This window comes from Trachypithecus francoisi, unplaced genomic scaffold, assembly GCF_009764315.1.
Source record: "Trachypithecus francoisi isolate TF-2019V2 unplaced genomic scaffold, Tfra_2.0 Lachesis_group17, whole genome shotgun sequence".
NCBI classification, from domain to species: Eukaryota; Metazoa; Chordata; class Mammalia; order Primates; family Cercopithecidae; genus Trachypithecus; species Trachypithecus francoisi.
This window is the reverse complement of record NW_022681462.1, coordinates 99,218,292-99,239,235: the sequence shown is the minus strand read 5'-3', so window position 1 is coordinate 99,239,235 and position 20,944 is coordinate 99,218,292. Positions and strand designations below refer to the sequence as shown.

Below are 20,944 nucleotides of genomic sequence, written 5' to 3'. Positions count from 1 at the left end.
GGAGGGACTATTACCATCCTTGTTTCAAACTTACACCACAAACTAAATTCTTCCCATGGTTAGCTTGGTCTGTGCCCAGGAGTAAGGGAAGACAGCCAGCCTGTGAGGCTAGAAGCAAGATGGAGTCAGCCATGCTAGACTTTTATCACAACCATGTTCTTGAAAAGGCGGTTTCACAAGCAGCAGACACCAGCTGGCTGTCCTCCAGTTCAATTAGACACTGTCTACCTGGAGGTAGTGTCAGATCCCACAGACGGGGGGCTCAGTCCCCAAGACTGTCTCCCAACCCAGACACTAGTCGGAAATCAACCTCCAGAACTTCTGACCAACCGGCTTCAAGTGGGGGTTCCCACAGCCCCCTCTTTGGGTTGGAATAATTTGCTGGAGTGGCCCATAGAACTCAAGGAGACACTTGTGTTTACTGGTTTATTATAAAGGATATTGTAAAGCATGCAGATAGAGAGGCGCGTAGGGCGAGGTGTGGGGGAAGGGACGCGGAGGTTCCACGCCCTCCCTGGGCGCCACCCTCCAGGACCCTCTGTGAAGCTGGAGAACCAGTCCTCTTGGAGTTTTATGGCAGCTTCATGATGTCAGCATCTCTTCCCCCAGGGTATAGGGTGAGACCCTCTCTGGGGAGGGTCTTAAGACCTAAAGTCAGAAAAGTGGGGGAAGATTAGAGTCCTGCTTTGGGGCAGGAGAAGTTCAGAGAGATTCTGTCTCCTGAGGCCTAACACCCCACATTATAACCAAAGGCTGCAGGAAGAGCTTTGAGAGTTACAAGCCAGGAACTGTGGCTGAAAACTAATACAGTTTACAAAGCCTTTGCTGGGACATACCAGCTTTGAGTTTCAAGGTTACCCTGTGAATTAGGCAGAGGGGCGGGGGCTTCACCTGAGACCCAGAGATTTCCATGAATTTGCCTTGGACTAGAAGGCAGGCCTCCTGTCTGCACACCTCAGTGGGTCCAGGTGCATGGCCGAGTGTATGAGCAGCAGCACTGACCATCCCTCTGTTCTCTCAGCTGACCCAAGCCTTATCTGGAAGATTTAATTCTCACGTTCATGTTGAATATGAATGGCGACTACTCCACGAAGACCTGGATGAAAGTGATGACGACATGGATGAGAAATTGCAGGTCTGTGCCAGGTTGCTAACCATTAACAGTTTTGATCAGCTTCATCTAGAACAATGTGGGTCCTAATGTGTAAGTAAGGCAGAAAGCTGTTTTATAGAAATGAAAATGTAGCTTGCTTTTTGCTTTCATTGATCTCAGTAGGCTCTTGGTTTTATCCTTCCCACTACCATCTCCCGTCTCCCAGCTCCTGCCCCCATTAAGTTAAAGGAATGGCTAATTATGTACTTACAGGCAGCCTTTTGCTACAAAGGAAAGGGGTGTGGGGAGGAGGGGGCGGGGGGGATTTATTCCAGTGGGTTTAGAGGAAAAACTCTTGCTGTGGAGTCATGTCATAAAGACCAGATTTCTCCCAGTCTAGGTGATCACATTCTCCTGGTTGATCTTAAAAAAAATCAACTGAAATCTTCAGACGACCTGTAGAGCTCATTGGGTCCAACCCTTTCATTTATCAGTTTGGGATATTGAAGCCTCAAGGGAAAAGTTGACTTGGCCAAAGTGAAGCAGCTATTTAGAGGCAGCCTTGGGACTGCACAAAGGCTCTTGCCTCCTCCTCCAGCTCCCTTTTTACCATACTCACTGCCTCACACACGGGGGGTGATCCCCAGGAAGGTTGCTGCCTTCACGCAGGACTCGGAGCTGAGAGTCAGACTTAGGCCGTCTGACCCAAAGCCCTGATTCGTAGCTGCGACCCACTTCCATCTGTCCTTCAGCATGGTACTTCGAGGCGTGCCTGGAATGTGTTCTGTGCTGAATTAGTGGCAAATGCTACATTAAACACATTTTCATGGTTTGGCTTTTTTTTTTTTTTTAATTTTCTGTAATGCATTAATGTTCTGATGTGTATTGAGGATACCTAATTAGATAGATAGATGGATAGGTCAATAGGTAACCAGAAGGCATTTCTGAAACCTGTTGGACTGTCTTTGCTCATGGAGTTAACATCCATACTTACTGCTTCTTAGAATACAGAATAAGAAATTACTTCACTTAAGAAATTACTTCACTGAGTTAGCTACAAAACAGTGTCAAAGTGAGAAGAGTCGACTGATTTCACGCTTCACCTGCCTTAAAAGTTGGAAGCAGTCTGCCCCAGTGTGCCTCTTCGTCAAGCGATCGGACGCCACGTTCCCGTTTTATGAGCAGTGATGAAGCAGGTTGCGTCGTCCAAGGAAAAGCACAAGAGCAGAGGCTGGTGTGGAGTCCTAAGACTCATCCACACTGCTCACCTGATTCTCAGCAGACAGCAGCAGGGACCGTTTATCCTTTCACCCGTGGGCTTTGCAATTTAGAAATATGTGTGAAGAACCACTGGGTGCTTAGTTCTGCACACCTGAGCTGGGTTTGAAGCACTGGTTTGTCCCGAACCTAGAATGGGTTAGTGGTCATGTGAGGGAGAGGCAGGGCTGCCGCCGTTCACACTGAGCACCTGATAGGCACCTGGCATTGTGCTAGAAAAGCACTCGCCATATCCAGTGAACAGGTGAGAATGTGGTCAGCAAGGTGAGTCATTTGCTCACAATCATATGTAGTTTAATGAAGCTGGCATTTGAAATAGAAGTTAGATCTAAGTTACCTGAGTCATTATTCCATGCATTCACTTCTAAGAAAGCACATGACCAGCTGGGCGCAGTGGCTCACGCCTGTGATCCCAGCACTTTGGGAGGCCGAGGCAGGCGGATCACGAAGTCAGGAAATCGAGACCATCCTGGCTAACACGGTGAAACCCCGTCTCTACTAAAAATACAAAAAAATTAGCCGGGCATGGTGGGGGGCGCCTGTAGTCCCAGCTGCTCGGGAGGCTGTGGCAGGAGAATGGCATGAACCCGGGAGGCAGAGCTTGCAGTGAGCCGAGATTGCACCACTGCACTCCAGCCTGGGCCACAGAGCGAGACTCTCTTTAAAAAAAAAGCAGCCAGGTGCAGTGGCTCAAGCCTGTAATCCCAGCACTTTGGGAGGCCGAGACGGGTGGATCACGAGGTCAGGAGATCGAGACCATCCTGGCTAACACGGTGAAACCCCATCTCTACTAAAAAATACAAAAAACTAGCCGGGCGAGGTGGCGGGCGCCTGTAGTCCCAGCTACTCGGGAGGCTGAGGCAGGAGAATGGCGTAAACCCGGGAGGCGGAGCTTGCAGTGAGCTGCAATCCGGCCACTGCACTCCAGCCCGGGGCGACAGAGTGAGACTCCGTCTCAAAAAAAAAAAAAAAAAAAGCACGTTACCTTCAGCGGGAGCAGGGGTGGCCAAATTATTAAAGGCCTGATAGTAAATATTTTAGGCTCTGTGGGCCTAAAGTGTCACAGTCCATGTTATAATTACTTAGCTCTGCCAGGATGGCTCAAAAGCAGCGTTAGACAGTATCTAAATGACAGGATATGGCTATGTTCCAATAAAATTTTACCGACAAAAAGCAGGTGGCAGCCCATAGGCCACTGTTTGTTAACCCTGATTTGGAGGAATCTCAGGAGCTCCTGTTCATATGGGAAGAAAACATTGATTTCTGCTGAATGAGCCATATAGCTGTTGGAGATTGAGTGTAGCGGGCTGGCCAGAGCTGGCTACCCTGTGGGGTAACATAAGAAGTCATGTTTAGGAAGGGAAACTTCAGGAAAAATGCTGACTTAGGTTGAGATAACTTCGGCTGATAAGATAAATAGCTTATATTTTAAATCCATCACAGAATGGAGAATTTTAACTTGTAGTTCACAGCTTTTTTGGTGTGTGTGTGTATATACTAGTCTGTTCTTACACTGCTATAAAGAAATACCTGAGACTGGGTAATTTAGAAAGAGGTTTAATTCACTCACACTTCCACCTGGCTGGGAGGCCTCAGGAAACATACAGTCATGGCAGAAGGGGAAGCAGGCACCTCTTCACAGGGTGGCAGGAGAGAGAGCAAGTGACAGCCTTATCAAACCGTTAGGTCTTGTGGGAACTCACTATCACAGTAACGGCAGGGAGGAACCACTGCCATGATCTAGTCACCTTCTTCTCACGACACGTGAAGATTACAATTCGAGATGAGATTTGGGTGGGGACACAAAGCCAAACCATATCAATGTGTGTTTCCTTCACGAGACACGAGGAGGAGTGAGTTTTCACTCTTGCAGCTCTCACGCAACTTGTGGCTCCCAGGCAACAGTTGAGAGCTCAAATGGTACCCAGCCCAGCAGAGCTGGTGTCAGTGAGGTTTTCAGCCCTGTGTTGAATGTCATCACCAGGAGCAGTTCATTTCTGTGTCACGCCTCTGCCCCAATGTTCTCCTGCAGCCCAGTCCCAACCGACGAGAAGACCGGCCCATCAGCTTCTACCAGCTGGGCTCCAACCAACTTCAGTCTAACGCTGTATCTTTGGCAAGAGATGCTGCAAACCTTGCCAAGGACAAGCAGAGGGCTTTCATGCCCAGCATCTTGCAGAATGAGACCTATGGAGCCATCCTGAGTGGCAGCCCACCTCCCGCCCAGCCGGCAGCCCCCAGCACCACCAGTGCCCCCCCTCTTCCTCCACGGAATGTTGGCAAAGGTATGACGCTGTCAGTCATCCCTGTGAATTTACAGAGGGGCTTGTTTTGTGGTTTGGGAAGTTTGCAGCTGCCCTGCCTCCAACTCAGTGACCTTTGGGCTCTTCTGTTTTGTAGTTATTTTCTCTTTGCTTCCTAAAGGGATTCCGTCATTCTTATCAGGCCAGATGGTGGTAGAGTCTCTTGATTTGACTCTGATTCTGGGCAGAGTTGTGGCATCTGCCTGGCTTGGGTAACATGGGAACTCCCCCAGGGCAGCCTGAGGTGGTCATCTGAACTCCCAGGGCTGGGCCAAAAGACACACTCCTGCAGGTCTGCCCTCCGCGACCTTCTGTTTATCTTTCTCCACTCTCCCTCCCAGGCCTTCGTTCTTTCCTTTTCATTTCTCTTCTGCCTTCATCTGGTCCAGTTCATGGCCCCTGCGATTACTTCTTACCAGTGATCCCCATAAAATCAAGGATAAAATGCTACTAATTTGGGGAACAGTGCTCGGCCTAACTGTAAAATACAAAACCAGCTCTGTGGTCCTGCCAGTGTCTTAGGGCAAAAAGCTTCCTCTTCTTACCTCAGCTATAACCTGGAGGGTTTGACTCAACAGGTGACACTTTCTGTTTTTGGAAATACGTAAAGCAAAGCTCCCAAAAGTTAAGTAATTTGTCCTTCCTGAAGAGCAGCTGGCTACGGTGCTCCTTGAAGGCAGGTCCGGCGAGTGACCTGCTCAGCTCTAGGCTGAGCTCCAGTCATCACCGTGGCCTTCAGAGGGTTTCCCACATGAAGGGGGCTGCTGAGGCTTTGATGGGAGGAGGGAGGCCCAGGAAGGACAAGAGTCTGCACAGAGCATGTATCCAGGCGCTGTGACCGCTGTGAGCCGCTGATGGAGTGGGGCCTACGCCCCCGAATACGTTCCGAACTGTCCTTATGCGGTAGCTGCTAGCTGGGCAAGGTGGGTTGGTGTGTGAGGGTGACTGAAGCCAGGAGACCTGGCCCAGGGCTGAGCAGACAGCTGCAACTTTGTGCTGCACATACACTCGCCTGTGCGGCTGGGCCAGTCTTCCCTGCTGTCCTAGGTGTCTCTCAGACCCTCACATGGCTCTGCGCTGTCACTCAGGGAGGCCCAGAGAAGTGACAGTGAACCTGTCGTGTGAGTCACTGAGTCATACACCCAAGAACAAACCTGCTGAGAGCAGGCCTTTCCCCCAGGCAGGCCCAGAAGCCAGCTGCTTGCTGTCCTCACACACCCCACATCCCAGACCGCATCCATCCCTGGTTTGATGAGGATGTCCCTGAGCATGGAAGGCAGCTACAAGGTGAAGCCACAAAGTCCCACCTCCTTCCTGTCAAACCCCCAGGATGGCTGGTCAGGGCCCAGGGTAGGTGCGGCTTTCTTCCTGCCTCTCCCAGATCCTGTAGACAGGCATGAATTTTCTACAGCCCACAATCAAGATGATTTTGATCATCCTCCTTCTCAGCAGTGGCTTTTGCTGGCTGTGTATGTCATGTGAGGAAAGATTTTATTTTGTTCCGCTGGGTCATGGAGGGGTAAACTCTTAATCTCCTGGTTTCTCGAAGTCTTGGAATTCGAGGGTTTTGATTTTTTTCCCTTTTATTTTTGCCATTCCTGTCCCTAGCTTCATTTCTTCCAGTGATGTAGGTTTACCCCTTACCTGCTGTCTCCCCCATTCTCTGGGTAGCCCACATGTGGTCTTGGATGGAATTCTCACGTGCAACTAAATAAATAGCAAAGGGTTGACAGTGTCAGCCTTGCACTTGGGACAGACCTGGCTCCCCATGGGAGGAGCTCGAAAGCTTCCTCTGGACCCAGTGGCCTGGCCCATTTCTAGGCCCAGCCTTTGTCCTACGGGCTGTGCACAGCCTCCAACATGGGGTCACACCTGGCACCTGGGCCCTGTGCACCTGAGCTTGCAGGTTTGTCAGGCAGAAGAAGGGCTTGTGACCTGGGAAATGCCATCTCTTTTGTGGGTCACCTGAACCTGATTGGTGTCATCTGTGTCTGCTTCCAGCCAGAAATATGTTTGCGGGAGGGAGGGAGAGAGAGCCCCTCCTCTGGTGTCTGATTTGCACTCTGCCCTCCACCTGTGCCAGCTGGGCACATGGTACTCCTCTTCGCATGGTGGTGACTCCCACGGCCCATGGGAAGGACTCGATGGGAGGGTGGAGAGGAGCAGAAGTTCCAGAAGCTCCAAGTGCAGTGTTCGCAAGAGAGCATTGTGGCTGTTTATTTCCTTCTTCAAATGATACTGATGTTTGAGAAATAAACTCAGGAATTTTTAAATTTCATGGATTGAGAAAACCAGCTGAGAATAGTCCTTGAAGCATCTTTGGTTTAGTGGGTATCAGTGTCTATCTTCCACGTGCCAGAGACAGGAGTAAAAGAGTTGAGGGTTCTAGGTAGAAGGGTCATACCATTTCATAAGGGGGAGGATCAATAACGCAGTGTTCTGTTTCTGTTTTTGTTGTGTGTGTGCACGTGTATGTGTGCATGCATGCGTCTGTGTGCATGCGTGTGGGTTCAGTTCAGACAGCCTCCTCTGCTAACACCCTGTGGAAGACAAACTCTGTAAGTGTGGACGGTGGAAGCCGGCAGCGATCTTCGTCAGATCCGCCAGCTGTCCATCCACCGCTGCCCCCTCTTCGCGTGACATCTACCAGTACGTTTTTTTCCTTTTTCCTTTCTTGCCTGTGGGCTTTGTAGATCTGGATGGTGGGGGGTGCTCTATGGAGCCGCACAGCCGCCGGCACAGACACATGCCAAGTGCCCCGTGTTGTATGGCCCCCTGTGGCTCCTGTGCAGGGCTCCCAGCTCCCCCAGCCTCCTCCATCACAGCTGCAAACCCCTGCCTGTCCCCACACTGCACCATCAAGTAGCTTCCTCACTCCCTTCCTCTGTCTTCCAAAGCATTTCAGCAACATTTCCTCCCTTACACAGTACCCCAGGGTTTCTTTTTCCTTGGGCCATTTGGTGATTTTCAATATTTTGGGACAGTCACTTGGTTTAGAATCTGGCTTTTTGTTTTTCTTTTCTTTTCTTTTTTTTTTTTGTTTTTGAGACAGAGTCTGACTCCATCACCCAGACCGGAGTGCAATGGCACAATCTTGGCTCACTGCAACCTCCGCCTCCTTGGTTCAAGAGATTCTCCTGCCTCAGCCTCCCAAGTAGCTGGGATTACAGGAGCCTGCCACCATGCCCAGCTAATTTGTGTGTGTGTGTGTATTTTTAGTAGAGACAGAGTTTTGCCATGTTGGCCAGCCTGGTCTCAAACTTCTGACCTCAGGTGATCCACCTGCCTCAGCCTCCCAAAGTGCTGGGATTACAGGCGTGAGCCACCATGCCCAGCCTTGTTTTTCTTTGTCCCCTAGGCTGGAGTGCAGTGGCACAATCATGGCTCACTGCAGCCTCCAACTCCTGGGCTCACAAACGATCCTCCTGCCTTAGCCTCCTGAGTAGCTGGGATTATTGGTGCAAGTGCAGTGGCACAGTCATGGCTCACTGCAGCCTCCAACTCCTGGGCTCAAGTGATCCTCCTGCCTTAGCCTCCTGAGTAGCTGGGATTATTGGTACAAGCCAGCATGCCCAGCTAATTTTTGTATTTTTTTGTAGAGACAGGGTTTTACTATGTTGCCCAGGCTCAAATTCCTGGGCTCAAGTGACCCACCCGCCTCGTCCTCCCAAAGTACTGGGATTACAGGTGTGGGCCACCACGCCCAGCCTGGCATGTTTTCTTTAATGTCAACATGTGGTTGAAAGTCCTGAAACCCTTGGTGAGAGAAGCAAGAGGAGGTTTTTAGGAAGAAGTTTTTCTCCAGTGTGCAGAACTAGAGCATCTTTTTTCACTGGATCAGAGAAACGAGCCCTGGATGCTGCCCCGTCTCCTGCTGCTGCAGCAGCCCTGGAGTGGGGAGTCCAGCATCTCTGGGCTTCATTGCTTCCAGAGCATGAATGAGAATTCCTGAGCTGAGGTGCTCGTGACTTCCTTAGAATAAGTTAAAATTAAAAGCAGCCCAGCCCCAGCTAGAGTCAGTGCCATGTATGCACGTGCTGGCGGCAGAGCCGGGAGCAGTGGGTCTGGGAGGGTCTTCAAAGGTTTCCAAAACGAACACACAGAAGGCTAGGCCCACTTTCCTGCCTCTCCGTCTGGTGGCCCTGGGACTGCATGTGTGTGCTAGAGTCAGCCTTTTGACTTTTCCTTTAAATTGGAAAGAGGAAACAATAATGAAAAAAAGAAAGATCATCAATTGGATTCCTTCATTTTTCCCCACCCCAGGTTTCTCTTTGTTTAGCCGAAGGCCTCATTCTTCCTGGCTTTTCCTGGCAGAGGGAAACCAGCGCCTTATATGTTGTTTCCTGGCAGAGGCCGCCCATCCTGAGGCCCAGGATGATAAGCCTGCCATTGAGAGAGCGCTGAACACCCATCGGGGGAGGAGACAGAGGAAGGAGAATTGGGCTCACAGCCTCCCTTCAGGTCTTACCAACTCTGCCACCCTTGACGAGAGCTCTTCCCCTCCGTGGGCCTCAGCCTCCTCGTCTGTAAAACATAAGACACTAATAAAGCTCTGCACCCACCCACTCCGCGGACTGAGGAGCCGTTACTAAGTTCGTAGCTCCCATCTCTCCTCAGATCCACCCTGCCCAGCAGCCCGATGAAGTGCGTAGGGCCTCATCCCTTTGGCCACAGGTCAGTCGATGTGCAAAGCAGGCCCTGCTTCCCCAGGCAGAGCTGAGGGCCCCGGCCTCCTGCGGTTGGGTCTTAGAGTCCAGAGCAGGAAACTGCTGGCTTTCCCACATGGAGTTCTAGCTGAGAAAATACTCACTCACGGGCTAAGAGAATAAAATTGTCATCCTAACTTTAGGCTCGCAGCTTCCTTATTAGTTTGGAAAGGACTCCCTGCTTCCTCCCTGCGAATAGTTTTCTGAAAACCAGGAAGGAAATAGCAGGTTTTTCCTTAGGAAATAGCAATAGAAAAATGAAGCCCTTCTCAGAAAGCCTCCAGTGAGGAGGCCTGAGTGGGAAGCCTCGCAGCTGACCCTCTGCACGTCTGTCCTTTTCCTCCGCAGATCCCCTGACCCCCACGCCGCCCCCTCCTGTTGCCAAGACACCTAGCGTGTTGGAAGCCTTGAGCCAGCCAAGCAAGCCTACCCCGCCTGGGATCTCGCAGAGCAGGCCCCCACCTCTGCCCCCACAGCCGCCCAGCCGCCTCCCGCAGAAGAAGCCTGCGCCGGGGTAAGCCACCCCCAGCCAGCTCGGCCATCCGTGCTCCTGTCCTCTGACCTCACCTGCCACGGGGTCTGGATGAACGTTTGCAATCCCCAGGGTTCCTACTTCAGCGTGCGTGCCACACAACTAATTCCTCAGGTCTGAAGGGTCTTAAAAATAACTTGAGGATTTTTAGACTGTAAAAATGTCTTACAAATGTACATTTTAAGTCCACAGAATGAATTTAGACAACGTGTCCTCAACACACAAGGCCTCTGGGTTCTGTTTGCAGCTCACCACCCAGGTGGTCTCTGTTTTCTTTCTATTTTCCCAAGGTTGTTTTGAACACATAGACCCTCTGTGGTGTGAGGCATGGATTTCCCACAAACAAGGACATTGTCCTACATAACACAATACCACCTGCAAAGTCAGGAAATTAACATGGATGTAGGAACAGCACCCAATCCTTAGACCCAGTTCAAGCCTAGGTGTTTGTCCAAATAAGCCGTTTGTTGCAGATGGGTCCAGTTTGTGGCTCTTTTTTTTTTTTTTTTTTTTTGAGACGGAATCTAGCTCTGTTGCCCAGGCTGGAGTGCAGAGGCGTGATCTCGGCTCACTGCGAGCTCCGCCTCCCAGGTTCTCGCCATTCTCCTGCCTCAGCCTCCCGAGTAGCTGGGACTGCAGGCGCCCGCCAACACACCTGGCTAATTTTTTGTATTTTTAGTAGAGACAGGGTTTCACTGTGTTAGCCAGGATGGTCTCAATCTCCTGACCTCGTGATCCACCCGCCTCGGCCTCCCAAAGTGTTGGGATCACAGGCGTGAGCCACCAAGCCCAGCCCCAGTTTGTGGCTCTTAATCTGGATCTTTATGGTGGGAAATGGTTCCTTTTAGTGGAAATGATATTTAGAGGCCAAGTTCTGGGGGCTAGGTGGAGAGTCACTGCTCCCACACAGGCCCTCTGAGCTGTCAGAACTTGGAAATATGGATACATGTACGTGGATACATACATACACCATTTATCTCTCTATTCTGTATCTTTCTGTATTGAAATCCATGAGTTCACACTGACGTCTCTAATTTCAGTTGTTCTAGTAACAAACCACACCAAACTGACAGACATGAGGCACGGCCATTTTATTCTGCTGACAGATTGTCAGGAATTTGGATGGGACTGTGGGGTCTTTGTCTTTGCTCCACAGTATCTAGAGGCTTTGCTGAAAGGACTCGAAGCCTGGGGGTGGCTGGACACAGGAGGTGACTCGTTGGCTGGGAAACAAGGTCAGAGCCTTTCACCCACCCTGTGGTAGCTGATGCTGCCTGCCAGCCAGAGCCTCAGCTGGGCTGTGACTGGAACACCCATGTGTCCCTGGCATGGGCTTCCTCACATCATGGTGGCTGGGTCCAAGGACGGGTCCCCAGAGAGAGGCCTGGCCCTGGAAGCTGGCACAGAATGACCTCTGCCATACATTACTGCTCAAACAGTTACAAGCTCAGACACAGGGGCAGAGAGGAAGGCACAAGGAAGTCATCAGTTCCACCTCTCAATAAAGAATTTGGGGCCGGGCGCAGTGGCTCACACCTATAATCCCAGCACTTTGGGAGGCCGAGGTGAGCAGATCACCTGAGGTCAGGAGTTGGAGACCAGCCAGGCCAACATGGTAAAACCTCGTCTCTAATAAAAATAGAAAAAAATTAGCTGGGCATGGTAGCAGGCTCCTGTAATCCCAGCGACTCAGGAGGCTGAGGCACGAGACTCTTGAACCCAGGACGTGGAGATTGCAGTGAGCTGAGACTGTACCCATTGCACTCCAGCCTGGGCAACAAGAGCAAAACTCCATCTCAAAAATAAAAAAATAAAGAATTTGGGGACTGGGCACCATGGCCCACATCTGTAATCCCTGCACTACTCTTTTTTTTCGGGGCAGGGGGTGGGGGAGCAGCGGTGGGCTGGCCACCATGCCCGGCCAATTTTTTTTATTTTTAGTGGAGACAGAGTTTCACTGTGTTAGACAGGATCGTCTGGATCTCCTGACCTTGGCCTCCCAAAGTGCTGGGATTACAGATGTTGAGAGGTGACAATGTGCTAGCAGTCCTCACTCTCAGCGCCTCCTCGGCCTTGGTGTCCATTCTGGCGGCGCTTGAGGAGCCCTTCAGCCTGCCACGGCACCGTGGGAGCCCCTCTCTGGGCTGTCTGAGGCCAGAGCCTCCTCCCTCTGCTTGCGGGGAGGTATGGAGAAAGAAGCACGGGTGGGAACCGGGGCTGTGCTGGCGGGCGAGTGTGAGTTCCGGCGGGCCCCGCACATGGAGCAGCCAGCTGGCGCTACCAGCCCAGGGCATTGAGAGGCTTAGCACCCGGGCCAGCAGCTGCGGAGGTTGCGCCGGGTCCCCCAGCAGTGCCGGTCCGCGGGCATCGCACTCAAATTCTTGCAGAGCCTTAGCTGCCTCCCTGCGGGGCAGGGCTTGGGATCTGCAGCCCGCCATGTCTGAGCTGCCCACCCTGCCGTGGACTCCTACGTGGCCTGAGCCTCTCCGACGTTCGCCGCCCCCTGCTCCCTGGCGGCCAGTCCCATCGACAGCCCAAGGGCTGAGGAGTGCAGGCATGGCTCCGGACTGGCGGGCAGCTCCGCATGCAGCCCCCATGCAGGATCCACTAGGTGAAGCCAGCTAGGCCGCTGAGCTGGATGGGGACGTGGAGAGCTTTTATGTCTAGCCAGAGGATGGTAAATACTCCAATCAGCACTCTGTGTCTAGCTCAGGTTTTGTAGATACACCAGTCACTACTTTGTGTCTAGCTCAGGGTTTGTGAATACACCAATTGGTACTCTGTATCTAGCTAACTCTGTGTCTAGCTAACCTAGTGGGGACTTGGAGAACTTTTCCCTCTAGCTCTCTGTGTCTAGCTCAAGGATTGTAAACGCACCAGTCAGTACTCTGTCAAAATGGACCAATGAACTCTCTGCAAAATGGACCAATCAGCAGGATGTAGATGGGGCATAAAAGCAGGCTACCCCAGCCAGCCGGGGTCAACCGGCTGGGGTCTGCTTCCAGACTGTGGAAGCTTTGTTCTTTCACTCTTTGCAATAAATCTTGCTTGCTGCTCACTCTTTGGGTCCACGCTGCCTTTATGAGCTGTAACACTCTCTGCGAAGGCCTGCAGCTTCACTCCTGAAGCCAAGGAGACCACGAACCCACCGGGAGGAACAAACAACTCCAGATGCGCTGCTTTTAAGAGCTATAACACTCACCACGAAGATCTGCAGCTTCACTCCTGACAGCGAGATCACGAACCCACCAGAAGGAAGAAGCTCCAGACACATCTGAGGGTCTGAAGGAACAAACTCCAGACACACCATCTTTAAGAACTGTAACACTCACTGCGAGGGTCCACGGCTTCGTTCTTGGTCAGTGAGACCAAGAACCCACCAATTCCGGACACAGTGTGAGCCACCACGCTCAGCCCATCCCTGCATTACTTTAGAAGGCCGAGGTGGGAGGATCACTTGAGGCCAGGAGTTCAAGACCACTCTGGGCAACATAGTGAGACCTTATCTCTACAAAAAAAAATTAAAAATTAGCTAGGCATGGCAGCACGCACCTGTAGTCCCAGCTACTTGGGAGGCTGAGGCAGGAGGATTGCTTGAGCCCGTGAGAAGGCTACAGTGAGCTTTGATGGTGCCACTGCACTCCAGCCTGGACAACAGAGACCCAAGCTCTAAAAAAAGAAAAATAGTAACAAATTGGAAGGCAATGTTTTACAGTCACCATGGGGTTTCTTCTAGTTTTCTTCTTTTCTGTATACTTCCTTCCTTTCTGAGGGTGAGCAGTCTGGCTCCCATCTTTACTTCCTTGATCGGTGTCTATTTAGGAAACAGGTTCCCCCTCTCTACTGCCGCCTCTGCGCAGCAGCTGCCTTTCCCTGTTTGGGTCTGCCTCTTGTTCCAGGACCCCCACTGGGTGCTCAGGGGGGCTGTCGCTTCCCGCCACCTGGATGCTTTCCTCCTCCCACCTGGGCTCAGACGCTCCTGTTGGGCCACCATCTGCGGACATGCCCTTCTTGTTCACCTCTGGGTGACGCGCCTCCCCAGGTACCAGTGTGGGTGTTTTCATCCGCACTGCCAGACAGATGACAGAGACTTTCAAGGTACAAACTACGTCCTTCAATTTGGAGAAATTTCACTGATTTTTTAATGCTTTAAATATTGGGGTTTTTTGTTCTCTCTTTTAATGTTTCTTATTCCTCAGATGTCAGACTCCTTGGCCTTTCTTCTGAATGTGTCATCTTGTTTATTGGAGTACCCTGAGTGCTCTGACAAACTTCAGCATCACCATGCTTTCACATGTGGAAGTTAGCTTCCTGCTCACGCTAAGTTTAGTGTGCATATTCTTAGTTGTACCCCAGTCCCAAAGGTAGACCCAGACCCCTCCGATCTTCTGCTTCTACCATCTGTCTCCTGGGCTCAGAGTTAATTCTGAGGGGAAGGAGTTGCTGTGGGGGGCAGGCTGGATGCCCACACTCCCTCCTCCCAGGCTGGGGCTGGAAGTGCCACCCGGTGCAGGGGAGTCGAGCTGTCATCCTCAGCTAGCCCTCTGCCACCTTCTCATGGCCATCCCTGCTTTGCTTGCCTGCCTGTTTTGAAAATCTGTCTTCTGGAAGATTTTCTAGAGTTTATCTCCCAGTTCTTTTACTAAGGCGTTCATGCCTGTTCCCATATAATCATCCTCAAGTTTAACTCTTTTTGTAGAGATATTCTTTTTGTTTCCTGAGATCATTTCTCAGTCTCCTCCTTCTGAGAATGGTTGCGAAGGTGCTGGCGGGTGTGTTGCAGTTTTCGTGTTCGTGCAGAGTGCTGCCTCCACACCGTTTTGACCTCTGTGGGTTCCAGGCTTTTCCCTATAAATGGCAAGCTCGGTGTTTCCCCTCCAGGTGAGGCAGTAAAAACTGGCAGCCTGCACAGAGCCGCCCACACCAGTGTCACTGGAGTGGTCTGGCTGGGCCTCTTGTCTCGTCTGAAGTTTTTTTAGGAGTAGAGAAATAAAGTTAAGCTTTTACTTAGTTCCTCTGTTTTTCAAGATACTCCCAACAGCCGCACCTGGTGTCCCCCATCCAGATACCCTCTGTTTTGCCCTCTCCAAGAATAGAAGCTTCCTGTCCTTAGTAGGTTGGGCAGGGCAGCAGCTAAGGCTCATCAGACCTGGGCGAGATTCCAGGGATTCATGAGCTCCTTTACAGATTTTTGGCTAATTCTTCTGCTTACTACCTTGCCTTTCTCCCCTTCCAGAGGGTCCTGAGCCTTTTGGGGACACTACAGGACAGATAGGAGTATTTCAGAGCCTTCCTCACTGCTGGAGTGGGATTCCATTCTTGAGGTCAACTAGGTTGACTGTAATTGATCTTTTATTCTGTCGCCCAGGCTGGAGTACAGTGGTGCAATCACGGTTCACTGTAGCCTCGACCTCCTGGGCTCAGGTGATCCGCCCACCTCAGCCTCCGCATGGCTGGGACCACAGGCATGCACCACCATGCCTGGTTAATTTATTTTTATATTTTATAGAGGGGGGGGGGTCTCCTTATGTTGCCCAGGCTGGTCTCAAACTCGTGGGCTCAAGCAGTCCTCCCACATTGGCCTTTCAAAGTGCTGGGATTACAGGCATGAGGCACCGTGCCTGACCTCTTTTATGTTTAATTTTTTAAAATGCTTTTCCTTGGGAAGAAGTGGAAGTAAATGTACTTAAATCTGCCATTTTAACCAGAAGACTCCCAAAACTTTTTAAATGCTACTTTGCAAGATAACTTTTTAAAATATAACATGCAGGGCTGGGCGTGGCGGCTCACACCTGCAATCCTAGCATTTTGGGAGGCCAAGCTGGGTGGATCACTTGAAGCCAGGAGTTCAAGACCAGCCTGACCAACATGGCAAAACCCCATCTCTACTAAAACTACAAAACTTAGCTGGGCATGTTGGTGCACACCTGTAATCCCAGCTACTCAGGAGGCTGAGGCAGGAAAATCACTTGAACCCAGGAGGTGGAGGTTGCAGTGAGCTGAGATTGCACCACTGCTCTCCAGCCTGGGCAGCAGAACCAGACTCCATCTCAAAAAAAATAAAATAGAATATGCATATCTGTGCCTTCCTAGTCTTAAACAGCTACTGAATTACGCTGTAATAAATGGGCTTTCCAGTGCTAATTATTTCTGCCTCTACACCAAAGTGGCCACAGGTCATGCTTCCCTTGGCTTCTGGACTCTCTTCTGCCTTAAGACGCCCTGCGATTTGCACTTTCCAAGCTGCTGTTTTTCAAGAGAACAAATCATGTGTGGAAGTTCTGGCTAACGAGCCGTCAGCTCCCAGCAGTTATTGGGACTCAGAACCGTGGATGTCAGCTGTGAGGTGCAGGTTCCTGGTTCTCAGAAGTGTTCTAGCTGGGAAAAGCTGGACAGGTTTCCTCTCAAACATGATTCTACCTGGTTTCAGATCTGACTGGTAGGAAAAAGGGAAGCAGGGCCAGTGAGGTTAGAACTACCCAGGACAGATAAGGATGGACGGAATCATGTTGCCAGTGCCCAGTGGAGTTCTTACTCTAAAGGAATAGAGTGCATCCTCTTTGTAAAGGATACTATCCCTCCCCCACCGCCGGTAATTTTGTCTCTGGTATAAATGTGAATTTTCACACCTCTTCTCTTAGGGTAGGAGTCAGCAAACTAGGGCTCACAGGCCAAATCCAGCCTGCTGCCTGTTTTTTAGGGCCCATGAACTAAGAATTAAGAATGACTTTTGTATTTGTAATTGATTGGAAAAAAAAATCAAAAGGATATTTTATGGTGCATGAAAACTGTGAGATTCACTTTAGCGCTCATAAAATATTATTGGAACATTAGCCACACCTGTTTGTTTATGCAGTCTGGGGCTGCTTTCACGCCACAGTGGCAGAGTTGAATAATTGCAGCAGAGATGCTAGAATCCACAAAGCCAGCTGGGTGCAGTGGCTCACACCTGTAATCCCAGAGCTTTGGGAGGCTGAAGCAGGAGGATTGCTTGAGATGAGGAATTCGAGACCAGCCTGGAAAACATAGTGAGACCATGTCTTTACAAAAAATTTAGGAAGTTAGCCAAGCATGGTGGTGTGCACCTGTAGTCTCAACTACTCAGGAGGCTGAAGGGGGAGGATCACTTGACCCCAGGAGTTCGAGGCTGCAGTGAACTGACTGCCTCACTGCACTCAAGCTTGGGTAATAGGGCAGGACCCTGACTCAAAAAACAAACACAAAGTCCGGGTGCAGTGGCTCACGCCTGTAATCCCAACACTTTGGGAGGCCGAGGTGGGTGAATCACCTGAGGTCAGGAGTTTGAGACCAGCCTGGCCAACATGGTGAAACGCCGTCTCTACTGAAAATACAAAAAATTAGCTGTGCATGGTGGTGCACACCTGTAATTCCGGCTACTCGGGAGGCTGAGGCAGGAGAATTGCTTGAACCCGGGTGGCAGAGGTTGCAGTGAGCCAAGACTGTGCCACTGCACTCTAACCCGGGAGACAGTGTGAGACTCCATCTCAAAAAAAAAAAAAAAACAAAAAAAAAAACAGAGATATAGACCAATGGAACAGAACAGAGTCCTCAGAAATAATACCACACATCTACAGCCATCTGATCTTTGACAAACCTGACAAAAACAAGAAATGGGGAAAGGATTCCCTATTTAATAAATGGTGCTGGGAAAATTGGCTAGCCATAAGTAGAAAGCTGAAACTGGATCCTTTCCTTACCCCTTATACGAAAATTAATTCAAGATGGATCAGAGACTTAAATGTTAGACCTAATACCATAAAAACCCTAGAAGAAAATCTAGGTAGTACCATTCAGGACATAGGCATGGGCAAGGACTTCATGTCTAAAACACCAAAAGCAACGGCAGCAAAAGCAAAAATTGACACATGGGATCTAATTAAACTAAAGAGCTTTTGCACAGCAAAAGAAACTACCATCAGAGTGAACAGGCAACCTACAGAATGGGAGAAAATTTTTGCAACCTACTCATCTGACAAAGGCTAATATCCAGAATCTACAAAGAACTCAAACAAATATATAAGAAAAAAACAAATAACCCCATCAAAAAGTGGGGAAAGGATATGAACAGACATTTCTCAAAAGAAGACATCCATACAGCCAACAGACACATGAAAAAATGCTCATCATCACTCGCCATCAGAGAAATGCAAATCAAAACCACAATGAGATACCATCTCACACCAGTTAGAATGGCAATCATTAAGAAGTCAGGAAACAACAGGTGTTGGAGAGGATGTGGAGAAATAGGAACACTTTTACACTGTTGGTGGGATTGTAAACTAGTTCAACCATTATGGAAAACAGTATGGCGATTCCTCAAGGATCTAGAACTAGATGTACCATATGACCCAGCCATCCCACTACTGGGTATATACCCAAAGGATTATAAATTACTCTACTACAAAGACACATGCACACGTATGTTTATTGCGGCACTATTCACAATAGCAAAGACTTGGAATCAACCCAAATGTCCATCTGTGACAGACTGGATTAAGAAAATGTGGCACATATACACCATGGAATACTATGCAGCCATAAAAAAAGGATGAGTTTGCGTCCTTTGTAGGGACATGGATGCAGCTGGAAACCATCATTCTTAGCAAACTATCACAAGAAGAGAAAACCAAACACCGCATGTTCTCACTCATAGGTGGGAACTGAACAATGAGATCACTTGGACTCGGGAAGGGGAACATCACACACTGGGGCCTATCATGGGGAGCGGGGAGGAGGGAGGGATTGCATTGGGAGTTATACATGATATAAACGTCATGCACATGTACCCTAGAACTTAAAGTATAATAAATAAATAAACAAATAAATAAATAAATAAATCACAAAGCCTAAAAAGTTTACGAGCTGCCTCTTTAAAGAAAGTCCGCTGACTGCTGTCTCAGAGGATCAGGCCTGCGAGTGTTCTGTAGTTAGGGATGACCGCAGGCAAGGGGGTCAGCCTGGTCCGTGTCATGATGTCTGCTGAGGCATTTACACCCAGAGACATTGATGGAAAACAACTGGCCAGACTGGTCCCATGGGAGGGGTCTTTATGGAATAAAACAAAGTTCCTTTTCAGTTCCTTCAAAGTATGAGCAAAACCCATGTGATGTTCTCTCTTCCTTCGTTCTGGGACTGTAAGCATCGAGGCCTGACAGGGTTCATTCCGAGCAGCAAAGGGAGTGTCGACGGACAGGAGCGCACAGTGGAAAGAATCCCATCTTTGCCTTCCCTTCCTCCCTGGTCTTCCTCTTCTGCTTCTCCAGCCCCCGTCCTGTGCCTGGCTTTATGCTAGGTCCAGGAGATCCACGGGGGAACTGAAGCCAGAGGTCCTCACTGATGGCACTGCTCCTTAGCGCTGGAGTTGGCGGATCTTGTGTCACAGCTTTTGCAGATGAAAGCGCTGACTCTCCAGAACCCATTTATCCAGAGCTGCCGAGCAGCAGGTTCCAACGGAGGGACCCCTGTCTGCCAGCCCTGAGAACCACATCCTCACTCATGCGTTTCCACCTTGTGGCTTTGGGGCATGCTGGCCCAGAGGCTCATGGATGGGGCCTGAGCCCATGGTCAGCCACATTGGTTCCCAGAAGCAGGGACCGCAGAGGCATGGACAGCACTGACTCAGGGTGATCGGACCCATCCTGGCAGAGCCATCTGGGCCTGAGGTGAAGGTTCAGCCCCGCCCTTTCGTGTAGATGGGACCAAGGCAGGGAAGGGGCTGAGCAGACTCAGGGCGGGGCCAGTGCCCAGCATTGCTCCAGACCCTGGCCATCGGCAGGCTCACGTGGACAGAGTGCTCGAGAAAAGCCCTGGTTTTAGGATCAGAAACGTTGGATCTAGCACTTTCTCAGGGCCTCTCATTCTTCCTTTTCCCATAAAAAAGAGAGCTGAGTGACAGTGGAGGAAATCACCTTACACACTTTCAGCTTGAACTCAGAAGGTTCTCTGATAAAAGGGTATGAGAAAGGGGCAGGTACCCTCAGGTAGCAGTAAATTACTTTTTCCCTGTCTTTGTAGGGCTGACAAGTCCACCCCACTGACCAACAAAGGCCAACCAAGAGTACCTGGTAATTATTCAATTTGGGACTGAGTTTGTTTCTGCTTGATCCATGGGGGCAATGTGGGGACGTTCCCTGCTAGGTGGTCAGGCCTGAGGGAGGGCCCAGCTGTCTCCCCTCCCACAGCCCTTCTGCCCCCCTTCCCCCTTCCCCCCCACCCTCCTGCCCTCCTCCCCGACTCCTGCCTTCCTCCCCGACTCCTGCCTTCCTCCCCTGCTCCCTTCTCCTCTCCCGAATAGTCTCATGCCTTCTTCCTCCGCCACCTGCCTTCCTCCACCCCCCCACTCCTCTCCCCCTTTTCCTTGCCTTTCTCCTCCCTCCTGCCTTGTTCCCTCCTTCCCTTCTGCCATCCTGCCTGCTCCCTCGGCCTCTGAGACCCCTGCTCCTGAGCAGCTCAGTCCTGGGGCCCCTTAACCTTGTCCCCTCCTGCTGACAGGGCGGGCTCACTGGGGAACACTTGGCTGCCACACGAGCTCTGCAAGGGCTGCATCCAAATCAGAAGGTTCCCTTTTCCCTCAACAGATGAGAACACCTGGGGGGAAACCTGCTTTCAGACACACCCTGTGGCTTGTACATTGTTTACATCTCATGGTTATGATTGATGGGATGTCTTAAGTTGCTTCATTTTTGCCCTACAGTGGATCTTCCTGCAACAGAAGCTCTGGGTCCTCTGTCCAATGCTGTGGTCCTGCAGCCCCCTGCACCCATGCCCAGGAAGTCTCAGGCAGTAAGTGACGAGCCCCCTTTCCTGGCCCTCTGCTCTCGCCAGGAGGGTGCAGGCGGTTTCACAAGGGCTCAGGGGAAGCAAGCCTTCCCTCTTCCCTTGGTTGGGGGCTGGACAGGGGTCCTCTTGTACCTGATTGCTTGGATCTTGGCAGCTGGTGGGTTTGGCCCTCCCATCGCAGCTGCAGGACGGGCCCACTCACAGTGCCCTGCCCCGGCCGTTTTGTTTCCCA

General features: G+C 50.7%; 1 protein-coding gene across 4 annotated transcripts in view; it reads left to right on the top strand.

The window, feature by feature from the left end:
• Positions 1 to 20,944, top strand: part of ASAP2 (ArfGAP with SH3 domain, ankyrin repeat and PH domain 2) — a 203,406-nt gene that overhangs the window by 177,526 nt on the left and 4,936 nt on the right. For 2 of the 4 annotated variants that reach the window (XM_033176589.1, XM_033176588.1), the window contains 6 exons: positions 1,022 to 1,135; positions 4,404 to 4,656; positions 7,189 to 7,323; positions 9,729 to 9,894; positions 19,948 to 19,997; positions 20,627 to 20,715. In XM_033176589.1, coding sequence (XP_033032480.1) covers positions 1,022 to 1,135; positions 4,404 to 4,656; positions 7,189 to 7,323; positions 9,729 to 9,894; positions 19,948 to 19,997; positions 20,627 to 20,715 — 807 coding nt within the window. The remainder of the gene's footprint in view (positions 1 to 1,021; positions 1,136 to 4,403; positions 4,657 to 7,188; positions 7,324 to 9,728; positions 9,895 to 19,947; positions 19,998 to 20,626; positions 20,716 to 20,944) is intronic. The other 2 variants (XM_033176591.1, XM_033176590.1) reach the window with 1 other exon arrangement.